General features: G+C 44.2%; 1 protein-coding gene across 3 annotated transcripts in view; it reads right to left on the bottom strand.

The window, feature by feature from the left end:
• Window positions 1-13,566, bottom strand: part of UAP1 (UDP-N-acetylglucosamine pyrophosphorylase 1) — a 36,797-nt gene extending 23,231 nt beyond the window's left edge. For all 3 annotated transcript variants that reach the window (XM_041722560.1, XM_041722561.1, XM_041722562.1), the window contains exons 1-2: window positions 13,358-13,566; window positions 4,800-5,136 (exon numbers count right to left, since the gene is read on the bottom strand). In XM_041722560.1, the coding sequence (XP_041578494.1) occupies window positions 4,800-5,079 (280 nt within the window). In that variant the 5' untranslated portion in view covers window positions 5,080-5,136; window positions 13,358-13,566. The remainder of the gene's footprint in view (window positions 1-4,799; window positions 5,137-13,357) is intronic.
• Between the last annotated feature and the right edge of the window lie 354 nt (window positions 13,567-13,920).

The raw sequence follows: 13,920 nt of genomic DNA, 5'->3' as shown, positions 1-13,920 counted from the left end.
AACAAAGAGAAGAGTTCACAGTGGCCTGAAATAGGTCAAATGCTTCCTGGATAACTTCCTGCTTGGACTAGGGCCTCTCATACACTTGGACTTGGGTATGTGCCCGAAACAAGGAGGAGGGCACAGGTGCATTCGAAGTACAGCACTGCCAGAACTTTCCATTTAAACTGTCAGCACCCCCAGGACACTGAGGCAGGTAAACCAGCGATTAAACTAGTGGAAATAAAGGAAGACGATCCAAGAAAGTTAGAGAAGATATTTTAAGTCTTTAACTTTTAATCATATTGTACAGGTAAAACTATTATTTAACAGATTAAGTATTTCCCAAAAATGTCAAGTACAAAAAGCAGACCCTAAGGGAAATCACTATTTGAACCAGTTTTAGGTACTGGAGAATTATTGTTAATTTCATGAGTTATAATAATAGTAATGAGTACTAAGGAAATATCCATATATGTAGAGATGAATACTCATCTCCATAAGGAGATCCAAAAATAACATGATGCTTGAGATTTGTCTTCAAGTACTACAGCAAAGAAAAAGAGGGACAGGTGAATCAAAAGTAACAAAACTTTGATATTTAACAAGGTGATACATATGTGGGATTCATTATACTGTTTTCATCTCAAAAGATTTGATTCAAAATATTCTTGAAACTTTTCCTAACAAATTTGTAAGTAGGCTACAAAATTATACAGCAACCATAATCCCAGTGTGTGTGGATATAAGAAAATACTATAAAATATTATCAGTGAGTATTTATCTCTGGAATGTGGGATGGCAGAGATTCATACTTTTTCCTTTATAATTTTTAGTTATTTTTCCAATTTTTCTTTTTTTTTTTTTAAAGATTTATTTATTTATTCAGAGAGAGAGAGAGAGAGAGAGAGAGAGAGGCAGAGACACAGGCAGAGGAAGAAGCAGGCTCCATGCAGGGAAGCCCGATGTGGGACTCGATCCCAGGTCTTCAGGATCACACCCCAGGCTGCAGGCGGCGGTAAACCGCTGCGCCACCGGGGCTGCCCTATTTTTCCAATTTTTCTAAAATAAGTACGTTACTTTTAAAATAAAACAAATCTATTAAAAATATCAGTATACTATATTCCAGAAAATATAGAGAAGATAATGTTATGAATGCTTTTTATAAACTATCCACTTCCTGTTTTACAATGCTATATGGTAGAGAGGCACCATTCAGATTAATTTTATAAATGTGTCACAGGCAAAAGAAGCTAATACTGGATATTAATATTATAAAACTGGAAGATGGTTTTATGCTCAGTATAAGCATGCATTTCTTTGATAAAGACAGGTTTTTTTATTAAGCAAATACATTTTCCCAATATGAGTATCTTTTTTTTTTTTTTAAGATTTTATTTATTTATTCATGAGAGACACAGAGAGAGAGAGGTAAAGACACAGGCAGAGGGAGAAGCAGGCTCTCTGCAGGGAGCTTGATGTGGAACTTGATTCCAGGACCTTGGGATCACAACCTGAGCCACCCAGGCGTCCCCCAGTGTGAATATCTTCACTAAAACGATATTCTCATAGAAGCTGCTGATTACTTCTCTCTCTAGATCTCAGCTTTGTAAGATAGAATTTTTCAGTTGTTCCCCTACATCCCATTTTCTGCAAGTGGCCAGAACACATTAAGAATTAAATTAGAGGCACCTGGGTGGCTCAGTCAGTTAAGCATGGGACTCTTGATTTTGGCTCAGGTCACAATCTTAGGGTCTTGGGATAGAGCCCAGCGGTAGGCTCTATGCTGGGCACAGAGTCTGTTTGAGATTCTCTCCCTTTGACCCTCCCACCCCCTGCACGCACACACATGCACTATCTCCCTCCTAAATAAATAAATAATCTTTTAAGAAAAATAAAAGAATTAAAGGGTGCCTGGCTGGTTCAGTCAGTAAAGCATACAACTCCTGATCTCAGGGTTGTAAACTTGAGCTTCACATTGGGTGTAGAGATTACTTAAAAATAAAAGCTTAAAAAAAAAAAAAAAAAAAAAAAAAAGAGAGAGAAGAAGATAAGATCTCTTCAACAAGGAGCACAATGGTCATTTATATGTTTATCCTTCAGAAATAATTTTCCAACCTATGCATGAAAATGTCCATTTTAGCGTCAATAGCCACCATACATTCTGAAAATACTGCACAATGCTTTCATTTCCCGCATCTTGAGGAGGGGGATGCAGGGGGCACTGCCTTAGATGCAACTGCCAGGCTCTTCCTCCTATCTGAGATACAATAACAACTAGAATCTTCACAATAGCAATCTCTTCCCCTTGATAACTTACTACAAAAACTTCATTTTGTTAAGAATTTGCACACAAGGAAGTCTCTGGCTAAGTGAATGAAAAGTTACAAAGTCTCCTTCATCCCTACTGTTTAAGCCACAAATAAAAATCTCCTCCTTGACAATAAGCCAAAAGGAAGTTTGTTTTGTACTTTCTTGTGGTATACTTGGTTGTAACAGTTCCGGATTTCAGTTTAAATGAAAAGTCATAAAAGTAGACTAGTTCCACAGATTCCAACAAAAAGGTCATAAAGACTCAAGGAGCTCCTGAGGGGCTCAGTCGGTTGGGCATCTGCCTTAGATTCAGGTCATGATCCCAGGGTCCTGGGATCAAGCCCCAAGTTGGGCTCCCTGCTCAGCGGACTGGTCTGCTTCTCCTTCTGCTCCTCACTTCACTCATACATGCGCACGATCTCTCTCTCTCTCTCAGATAAATAAATAAAATCTAAAAAAAAAAAAAAAAGAAGAAGAAGAAGAAGAAGAAGACTCAAATTATAGGAGGTTTTCACTGTTGTTCATGATCCCCACTACACAAGGTCAAAGCTTTGGCTTTCTGTAAGATTCTATTCAAAGATTCGCTGGCATAACATCACAAAGAGAAATAAAGGCAGCCTGGATACCTGAGGGTATGAAGGGCCCTGTGTGACTTTCATGCTGTTGTAGTAGCCTTTTTGAAACCCAGGGATGGAGGGGTGGGTTAATGAGTCCATAGTAAGTAAGGGTCAGAGTTATCACCACAGCTCTCTACTCAGAAGGATCCATCTGGAAGTCACTCTCTCACAGTTAGTGGCAGAGCCCTATTCTAAGAACCTAGATTAGCCTCTCCTCTACTAAACACTTGAGATCTAAAAGGGCACTTTCTAAAGATCATCTAATTATTTTAGATATTTTTTAATCTTCAAGCCCTTTTAAATAAAACCTCACGTAAAGATCAAATACCTAAAAAAAAAAAAAGATCAAATACCTAAATCATGTCAAACTACAACTGCTCCTGTAGTGGAAGATGGGAGTTAGAGACCGAGATGTTTAGTATCCGTTCTCCCTCCCTACATGAGACAGTCTCCCCAGTAGTGGAATCCTTAGGGTTCTCTCAACCAGTTTGAAAAACAGTAAACCAATATGCCCAGAGAAAGACATGGAAAGGAAGACAGAAGGTTGATAATGGCAATTATCTGTCTTTTTCTGTGGGGACAAGGAAAGCCAAAGAATGAAAGACAAAATAAAAATAGCAAGAGTGTGGTACAAAGATAGAGTACAAGATTGTATCTATTAATACTCCTATTACACATTTATAGGAGTAAATATACATATAATCAAATAATAAGTGGTAATGTGAGCAAATAAAAACATTTGATTAGGTTAAGGGCAACTTCTTTGTAGTGCTTCTGTTATAGTGAAATTATTTTTGCAAGAAAGTAACATTTTTGACAAAGGAAAAAAAAAGTACTAGTCAGATCTGTTCATTCCTTGGTTGAGGATGTGAGGTCCAGATTTGAAAAGGAGCACGTACAAACAAGGGCCTGAACTGCAATATTCAGTCACTTTTACTTACAGAGAACTAGTGGGTTATAAAAACCACAGCTCTTAATTCCACCAGAAAAGGTACACTTGATCTATTCCGCCATTCTCAAAAGGCACTCATTAGAACTGGTTATGGGGACAGATGTTACAGTATTCTTTAGAGAAAAAAAACATTGGGGCAAATCAACAAACATTTATCAACCAACTTATAACTGTAAAACCTGGTTCTAAATCCCCTGGGACACACACAGCCAAGGGGGACATGGGCTGCTCTTCAGGAGTCTACAATGTAATGATGAAGAGACACAAACAACTCTTATTCTAAGAAAGAATGGAGGTAAAGCATTCCAAACTCCAACCTGGGACACTGAAAGGTCATGATCAAAGAATCTTAAATAAATGAGTGTATGTTCCCCACACGGCAGAGCCACTGCCACAGCACAACCAGGAGACTGCCTTTTGAGGTGCTCCAGCTGGCCAGAGATGGGGCAACGGCCAGTCCGAGCTAAGGATAAGCATGAGCGAAGGCAGCAAAGACAGGACATTCAGAGAAAGGTGAATTATTTGGTCCCGCTAAAATGTGTGGGGAAGTAGGAGTGGAAGGAAATAAAGGAGACCAGACTGGAAATACAGGCCAGGGAAGGTTTTTCCATGAAGCAGCATAAACAGGATCACTGAACTTGTGCTTCGGGGTGGGCAATCTCGTAGAAGTGTGGAAACGAGCAAGGAAAGAGACTAGAGGCACATTAAGACTTGAATGAGAAGAGCCCTGAACAGGGAACAGAAATGTAAAGAGCACATGGGGGCTTGCAGGGGAGATGCTGCAGAAGTTGTGGCAACATAATCGAACACTTTTAATCAGTCACTTGGTTTAAGGTACAAGGAGAGTCCAAATCATCATTATGTGATCCAGCTACTTTGATACCTCTACCTGGTCTATCTCATGACAAACTTTAAAATGAACATTCCATGCTCAGTACCTTCACTCTCCCAGGCTTGCAGCTGGTCCTGGTCCCTGGTGGCACTGCCCAACACCTCTCGAGGGACAGGTTCCATTCGTGCATCCATCTTTTCTTGCTGAGAGGACTGGTTAAAATCTTCAATGGCCTTCCGGAAAAAGAAGTTCAGCTCCTCAAAGTTCATGGCCTGGAGCTCTGCATAAAGTTCTACCTGCTGGGCTTCATCCAGCTCATTCCAGAACTGTAGCAGGTGTTCTTGTCCAGCTTTGGACAACCTGAGTTTGAGATCGTTAACATTCATAATGCTCTGGTAGCCAAGCTTTGTGAAAACAGAGGTGTAAACTCTGCACCTGTAAACCTGAAGGAAAAAAGCAATCAACAGCAGGTCAAACCCCACCTCAAAACCTGAGGAGCTTTTCCAACTACAAATAAGTGCTTTTAAAAAAAACCTGATATAGGGAAATTAGTTTCTGCCTTTCCCTCACAAGATTTGTTAAGGGACCCAATTGTAAAGACATAAACAGATGTTTCTCCAAAGAAGACATCCAGATGGCCAAGAGACACATGAAAAGATGCTCAACATCACTCATCATGAGGGAAATGTAAATCAAAATTACAATGAGATATCACCTCATACCTGTCAGAATGGCTAAAATAGAAAACACAAGAAACAACACATGCTGGTGAGGATGAGGAGAACCCTCATGCACTGCTGGTGGAAATACAAACTGATTCAGCCACTGAGGAAGACTCTTTGGAGGTTCCTCAAAAAGTTAAAAATAGGACTACCCTATGATCCAGCAATTAAACTACTGGGCATTTGCCCAGAGAAAACCAAAACACTAATTTGAAGGGATACATGGACCCTTATGTTTATTACAACATTATTTACAATAGCCAAATTATGGAAGCAAGTGTCTATCAACTGATGGAAGGATAAAGATGTGGTATGTGTTTGTGTGTGTACATAATGAAATATTACTCAGCCATCAAAAAGAATGAAATCTTGCCATTTCTAACAACACGGATAGAGCTAGAGAATGTTATACAAAGTGAAATAAGCCAACCGGAGAAAGACAAATACATGATTTCACTCATGTGGAAATTAAGAAACAAAAACAGTAAAAAAGAGAGAGAGAGAGAGACAGAGAAACTAAGAAACACTCTTTCTTAAGTAGAGAGAAACTGATGGTTTCCAAAGGGGATGTAGGGGGAATGGGTGAAATAGATGACCATACGGAATTGCTGAATTACCATACTGTACTCCTGAAACTAATATAACACCATAAGTTAAATATACCAGAAATTTAAAAAAATAAAAATAAATAAAAATTAAAAAAATAAACTTGTAAGACACGACTCAGCATTATAGACCAGGCACTGCACTAAGAATTTTACCTACAAGATCTCATTTAATTTTCACCAATTCTATGACATAGGTACTATTCTTTTACCACTGAGGAAGACTCCGGCACAGAGAGGCAACACAACCAGGCAGCTGGTGGAGCTGGGATGTTAGCCCACCAGGCGGTCTAATTCCAGGGCTCCTGTACTACCTCTGTAGTACTCCTCTGACCATGAGCTACCACTGGAAGAACACCTCACTTCTCAGTAATAACTGTTCACCTTCTAGTGCTAATGATGGAAATGATTCCGTTGCAATCAGTAGAAAACAAAATTCAAGAAGATAGGATCACCTATAATCATGAAAAATACACTTTAACAAGCAACTTCTATAGAAAAGCAATAAAAACATAACTTTACTAAGAATTGAAACCTAAAGAGACAAGAGATTCACACACAACAATCAATAGACAAGATGTAATACAGCAAAATGTTAAACTGCATACTATTAAAAAATAAGAGAAAAAGGAAATATTTAATCTACTTGCCTACTATAGATGAATGCAAGAGAAGGTAGGCGTTGTCTAGAAAGAGTTCACAAAGGAAGCATGATGGAGCTGTGCCTCAAGGGTTGAGCAGATCACACAGAAAAGATCAGAAAACCAGCAGAGTAGCCATGTGTGACAGAGAGCAGTAGGAAAGCTGAAGTTTTATGTAGCATGATGGGACGTGATGCAGGGTAGGACGAAACCATAAATACGAAACCAAGCAAAGGAATTCAGACCTAACAGAATAATATAAGCCAACAATGGATTACTCAACTGGGCTATGTCACCATGCTCTGGAGAGATGAGAGAGCAACAGCATAAAACAGATCGTAAGGAGAGACAACTAGAACCAGGAAAACAAATTCAAGGACAACTGCAGGTACCCAGGATGTCTGGGTGGCTCAGTGGTTGAGCATTTGCCTTCAGCTCAGTGCGTGATCCCTGGATCCCGGGATCGAGTCCCATATCGAGGTCCCCAAAGGGAGCCTGCTTCTCCCTTTGCCTATGTCTCTGCCTCTCTCTGTTTCTCTCTCACGAATAAATAAATTAATTAAAAAAAAAAAAGACAACTGCAGGTACGAACAGCCAAAGATCTGAACCACATTAGTGGCAAAGGAAATAAGTGAGTGGGAAAGGGAGAAATCTGAGGGTCGTTGTAAAGAATCTTAACCGCATTATAACTGCTTCGACCTGAAGGACAGGAAAAGAAAAGAAAGGTACCAAAAATGTGCTATCTCCTACCATTAAGAACAGTGGTAGGTAACAGACATGGTGGTGTAGAGCAATATTCTGGAGTTCTCTGTGCCTCACCTACCAGTAAAGCAAAATAAAAGTATCTGTCGCATCAGGACTACTAAACATCAAACACCATTTCCAAACTCAGGTCAAGGGAATCTACATCTGTTCCCTGAGGTAGCAATGACAACACCTATCACTGGCATATCACTTATATATTACACAGTACAATTCTAAGTGCTTTACAGATACTGGTTCATTTAATTCTCAAAACAATGCTAAGGATCTGTTACTGGGATGGCTTGACAGAGGACAATATTGCACCACAGAGAACTTGCCCAAGGTCCCAAACTAATAAAGTATAACAGCCTGGAGTCAAACCCTAACAACCTGACTCTTCCAGTTATGCTCTTTCTTTTTTTTTTTTTTTAAGATTTATTTATTTATTCATTCAGAGAGAGCGAAGAGAGAGGCAGAGACACAGGCAGAGGGAGAAGCAGGCTCCCCGCAGGAAGCCCGATGTGGGACTCGATCCCGGGTCTCCAGGATCACACCCTGGGCTGCAGATGGCGCTAAACCGCTGCGCCACCGGGGCTGCCCCAGTTATGCTCTTTCTTAACCGTTATGCTATACTGCCTCTGAGGAGGAAGACTGTGGGGTGTGAGGGATATGGAGTGGTCTGTGTGTGTACACGTGTGTGTGTGTAAGAGGGGGAACAGTGAGAGTACATTGTTTGTACCTTATTCACTAATATAGACACAATTGATATTCTTACATCTGATTCACTTTGCAGAAATGAGTTCACAAGCCAATAGAATGGAAAAAGAGAGAAAATGCACAGGATAGGCAGGTGGGAAACCTCACAGAATGAGTAAATACTTCATTTTAAAATGCATTACTAAGGGCATCTGGGTGGCTCAGTCAGTTGGGTGTCCGCCTTCAGCTCGGGTCATGATCCCAGGGTCCTGGGATTGAGCCCCAGGGAGCCTGCTTCTCCCTCTCTTCTCTGCTTGGGCTCTCTCTCACTATCTCTGCCTCTCTCTAAAATAAATAAATAGAATCTTTAAGAATAAAATAAGGTGCATTATTATTTTTACTTGGTATTGGGCATATTGATCCAAATCAGAAATAATTTTAACTACTGTCCACTTAAAAATAAATTCAGGAAAGGTATTAATACAATAGAGACAGGCACATAGCTTCTGCAATTTTTTTCTTTTAATCAGGTGCCCTCTAAAACTGAAGTGATAGACTGGCTTCATGATTCTTCTTATAAAATCAACTTCAAATTAGATGAGCCTTACATAAGATTCAACGTGTTATATTTCCAACTTTTATTTTTGGCTTGTTATTTAGATGTATTTCAGGGATATGATGCTTCAAGTGTGAAATGAATGGTACTACTTATAAAACGCACTTTAAGAGTTACCAATGATTCCTAATGAAATTAAGGCATCCATATGAAACAAAAATGAAACCTTATTATCAGGGTGGGACACAGCTCTACCTTGCTGTCACCCAAAACCTTGTCCTTTCCTCCATGCACTTCTTTAGTCCCTCCTATCTACTGAAATCCCACTCACCCTTAAAGGCCTGCCTCACATACTCTAGCTTCAAGCGATCTTTATGGGCTTAGGAATCAAACAGAATAGACTTTTATTCCTGGCTCTATTCCTTGGGCTAAGTCATAGATACCTTCAACTCTGTTAATTTCATCTGCAAAATGGGAACAATAAAATTTTTTTCATCAGGTTCAGAGGCATACGTGAAATTACAACCAGTAAGCAAATGAGACTCAAAAGGATTCAGTAATTTGCTCAACACCACATACCTAATCGACAGAAAAACAGGAATTTTAATTCAGATAAACCTGACTCTATGCCTATGATCTTTCCATCAGACAATCACTCTCATAAGCAGAGAAAATACCAAGAATTCAACCTCTCATTTAAGAGAGGCAGGAAAGCTGAAGGAAGCCAGCATCGGGCTCCAGCTCCACTCTCTCCTAAATTTGTGACCTTGAACAAGTTACTTAACCCTTCTGTGCCTCAATTTTTCTCATCTGTACAATGAAGATAAAAACAGTACTCATCTCTAAAGTTAAGAGGATTAATGAAGTAAAATGAAAAGCATTTAAGACAGTACCTGACACATAAAAAAAGCTCTCTATAAATGTTACTAACATAAAAGTGAAATTTGGCCTTCAGACCACTGAGTTATAGCCCATAGGACATGAGACCTACTACTTGAGTTAGGCACTGGAGAATGAAAAGAAGTTTGTGAAAGGCAGAAGTAAAAGAAAACCCAGTCAGTGGGAACGGCATCAACAGTGGTTCAGGTAAATAAAGATATTCAAGGAAGAAGGCATAGTGCTGGGAAATGGGCGGCAGGTGGCTGAACTGGTTTCAGTGCTGCTACTTCCTTCAAAGACAGGTGAGAAAAGAAAAAAAAAAAAGACAGGTGAGAGCCCACAACCTCACTCATGCCAATAGGTTACTACTCGGTTTCCTTTCCACATGCAAAGATACGTCAATAGACAATTTATGAAGGAAAATTATTTAACTTTCGTGTGCCATTACTTCATTTAGTATTTAATGAGCTGAGCACTTACTGTCTGCCAGGCGCTGATGTAGGGGACACAGACACAGCAACGCACAAAGCAACAACGCGCATGCCCACATTCCAGTACGAGACAGGCAAACGCATAAAATGTCAGGTAGGAGAAGAAAGTAGGCTAAATGGTGAAAGCACAATGGGGGGATGGTAGATATTTTAAATGGGGTGGTCAGGTGGGGCCTCTGAGACATTTGACAAGCCATCCAAATGAAGAAAGAGCAAGCAAGTCAGGGTCTCAGAAACATTCTACGGACAGCAGTCCTGAAACACAAACGTGTAAGGTCAATGCAGCTGGAGCACAGGGACTGCGCCCGAGTGACTGTAACTGAGGGGGAACATTGAGCAGATCAAGTAGGCCTTTTGGTCAAAGTTAAAGACTCTGGGGTTTGGGAAGCCATTGGGGAATTTGGAGCAGGGGAGCTTCATGGTCTTAAGTTTCAGAGGGCTCATTCCTTTGTTGCGTGGGGAAAAAAATTCTGTTAACAAAGGCAAATGTGGAAACAAGCAGACAGCAGTTAGGGAACTACTGCAGTACCCTAGATGAGATGATGCTGGCTTAGAGCGGTGGTGGATGTGGATCCTAATCCTACAGGATTAGATAATGGGATGGAATGTGGAGACAGAAAGATAAGAATAAAGCAAAGAGGACTTCAAGTGGTGGTGCCATTTATTGAGGTGGGGAAACACCAGGACAGGAGCAGATTCAGGAATATGCCAGGAGAGTGGGGGAATCAACACCTCACTTTTGGACATGCTAAACTGGAGGTGCCTATCAGACATCCAAATAGAACTGCTGATGAGACAGCAGAATGTAGTAGTCTAAAGTTCAGAGTTGATACCAGAGCTAAAGATACAACTTTCAAGGTCATCAGCATACATGACATTAAGTTATGAATGAGATCCCCTGGCAAGTGCAAATGGATAAAAAAGCAAAGAAGTTAGAAGACTGAGCTTTGGACACGTATTAGAATATTAAAAGGCGTTTCTATTGATTTATACAGATTTTTTTAAGATTTTTATTTATTTATTTATTATGTATTTACTTATTTATTTATTTATTTATTTTAGAGAGAGAGAGAGAGAGAGAGAGGCAGAGACACAGGCAGGGAGAAGCAGACTCTACGCAGGGAACCTGATGTGGGACTTGATCCTGGGCCCCCCACACCCCGGGCTGCAGACGGCGCTAAACCGCTGCGCCACCGGGGCTGCCCGATTTATACAGATTTCAAGAGAAATACCATTATTTTTTTATTTTAAAAACACATCATGTAAAAAAAAAAAAAAAAAAAACCACAGTTAAGACAGACTTTTCTATTGAACTATTTTCCAGGGAATTGGGCCTTTCCTAGGTCTCACCTATACTACTGCTTTTGCCCAGATTTAAAGGAGTATACTACAGCAGGAAGATCATCAGGCAACCAGGAAATTTAAGAATTGGAAGTCCTGGTTCTTCGTCCCTCCCCATCAAGTGACCCTGTGCAAACCATTCCACCTTCCCTGTGTACACATTTCCTCATGAAGACAATAAAACCAGCCTTCCGGGGCGTGCCTGGGTGGCTCAGTTGGTTGGGTGTTAGCCCTCGGCTCAGATCATGATCCCATGGTCCTCAGATAGAGCCCCATGTCGGGCTCCCTGCTCAGCCTAGAGTGCTTCTCCTTCTCCCCCTTCTCTCCCCCTACTCATGATCTCTGTCTCAAATAAACAAATAATATCTTAAAAAAAAAAAAAAAAAAAGCCTTGCTCACATGCCTTAAATGAGAGTCAAGAGCAGAGAGTTCCTGCCTACTAAAACACATATGCAAACACAGTATTATAACATTTTAAGATCCAAGTCAATCTCAGGAAGCCTGGGTGGCTAAACTGTTGAGTGCCTGCCTTCGGCTCAGGCCATGACCCCAGAGTCCCGGGGTTGGAGTCCACATTGGGCTCTCCCTCTGCCTAGGTTTTGTCTCTCTCTTTGTATCTTTCATGAATAAATAAAATCTTTAAAAAAAGGTACAAATCAATCTCTTCCTAAGAAGTCATTAGATACGCTTCCACCTTCAGATGCTTGGGAAAACGGATCCATGCGACTAACAACTCTTAGGTTAAATTTTCCCCGTGCACAGGTTAAACTTTGATACCCGGCCACTTGGTGGTCAGTAAAGACTGACAAGGTCACATGTGCTAATCTACGGAACTATAAATGCTCCTAACAGAACCATACTTGAGTTTTGAACAGGAATGATTTACCTATTTTTCTGGAGGCAGATAATAACCACAAAAATATCATTTCCAACCCCCCCCCCCAATAATTCTGGTAAGAGGTCGGGATGTGGGCGTTCATGGTACGCAATACGCACCAATTCAAGAGTTGAGAGGAGGATTTTTATTTTGAGCAGCAAAGTCTGAAAAAAGTCAAGGATCTGCTCTGCAAAAGGATGACACCCATCACCTCATACGTCTGCATCGAAAACAATGACAAATTCGGCAAACATCCACGGTGATCAAATATACCTCTGCAGGGATTTAAACGCCAGCATGAAAGAAATCCACTATCCCCCCCCCTTTTCTGGCCTCCGTCTTGCCCCTGTAAGATGCCCCCCAGAACTGATAAGCAGACTTCTCTGAACTTTTGAAAACCAGCCTTGGAGTCGAGCCATCACCCTGAATCCTATAAATGCTTTGGCAGCACGGCCGAGGTCTTCCCTAATCCCAGCTAACGGAGCCAAACTCACAATAAGGAGGGCACAGGAACTGCCTTCGGCTTCCCGTAAACCCCTGGGCCCGCACCCCGAGGATCCCACCTCGGCAAGTCCTTGGGCTGCGCGCCGCTGACGGCACCCTCCCGCTCCCCGACTCCCACACGTGTGCTCTCGGCCCCGAACCCGGGGACACCCTCCACCCTCTCCCGCCCCAGCGCCCAGTGCAGCCCCCGACCCGCAGACCAGACCGCTCCGCGCCGCGCAGGGGGGGGCAGCGCGAGGGGGCACAGCGCGGGGGGGGGATGCGCGCAGTGGGGGCCGCGCAGGGGGGGCCGCGCGGGGGGATCCGCGCAGGGGGGCCGCCGCCCTCTCCGCGGCCCGACGGCCCCGGCCGCTGCAGCCGACACGTCCCCACCGAGGCCCCCGAGCTGGAGCACGGCCCCCCGGGCCCGAGGCCCCCCCACATCCAGGTGAGGCCACCGCAGCCGCTCGGCGACCCCCATCCCGCCCCCGGCTGGGGCGCGCTCCCCGGCGGCGTCTCCGCGAAAGGGAAGCGCGCGGGGCGGCTCCCCCGCCGGGGCTGTGGCCGTGGGAGCGCGCGGGGCGACCCCGGGCCCCGCGTACCGCCCCCCCCCCGGGCGGGCCCCTCACCTCCTGGGGCGGCTCCGGCTCCGGCTCCGGCTGCCTGCGCGCGGCCACTCCTCGGCGTCCCGCGGCCGCTCCGAATATATACCCTCATCCGGGGGGCCGGGGCGGCGGGGCGGGCCGCGAGCGGGCCCGGGGAACGCGGCCCCGGCCACCCCGCCCCTCTCTCGCGGCGACGAGTGGCTGCCCGCGCCGGGAGGAGCCGCCGCCGCCCGGGCCACGTCAGCGTCACGTCAGCGCCGCGAGCGCCGGCGGCGACGGGGGGCGGGGCCTCGCGCGTCACTCGTCCCCTGGCCCAATAGAGGGCGGCGCTGGGAGTCGGTCCGCGGGAGGCCCCGCCCCTCGGCGCGCGGGGGGGGGTGGCGGGGGGGGTGGCGGGAGGGGGAGGGGGACAGGGAGGGGAGGGGGGCGGGGCCCGTGAGCCCGGGTCCCTCGGGGCGGGCCGGCGCTGCTGGTGGTCCCGGGCCCGCGGCGGGGCGGGGAGCGCGGCCTGCGGGCTGGGGGTTTCCGAGCGGCCGCGCGCGGGGCTGCGCGGGGCGGCGGCTGCGGGGCAGCGGCCCCGGAGGGCG

This window comes from Vulpes lagopus, chromosome 11 (genome assembly GCF_018345385.1).
Source record: "Vulpes lagopus strain Blue_001 chromosome 11, ASM1834538v1, whole genome shotgun sequence".
In the NCBI taxonomy this organism is placed as follows: Eukaryota; Metazoa; Chordata; class Mammalia; order Carnivora; family Canidae; genus Vulpes; species Vulpes lagopus.
The sequence above is the reverse complement of the archived record's forward strand: the minus strand, read 5'-3'. Positions and strand labels throughout refer to the sequence as shown.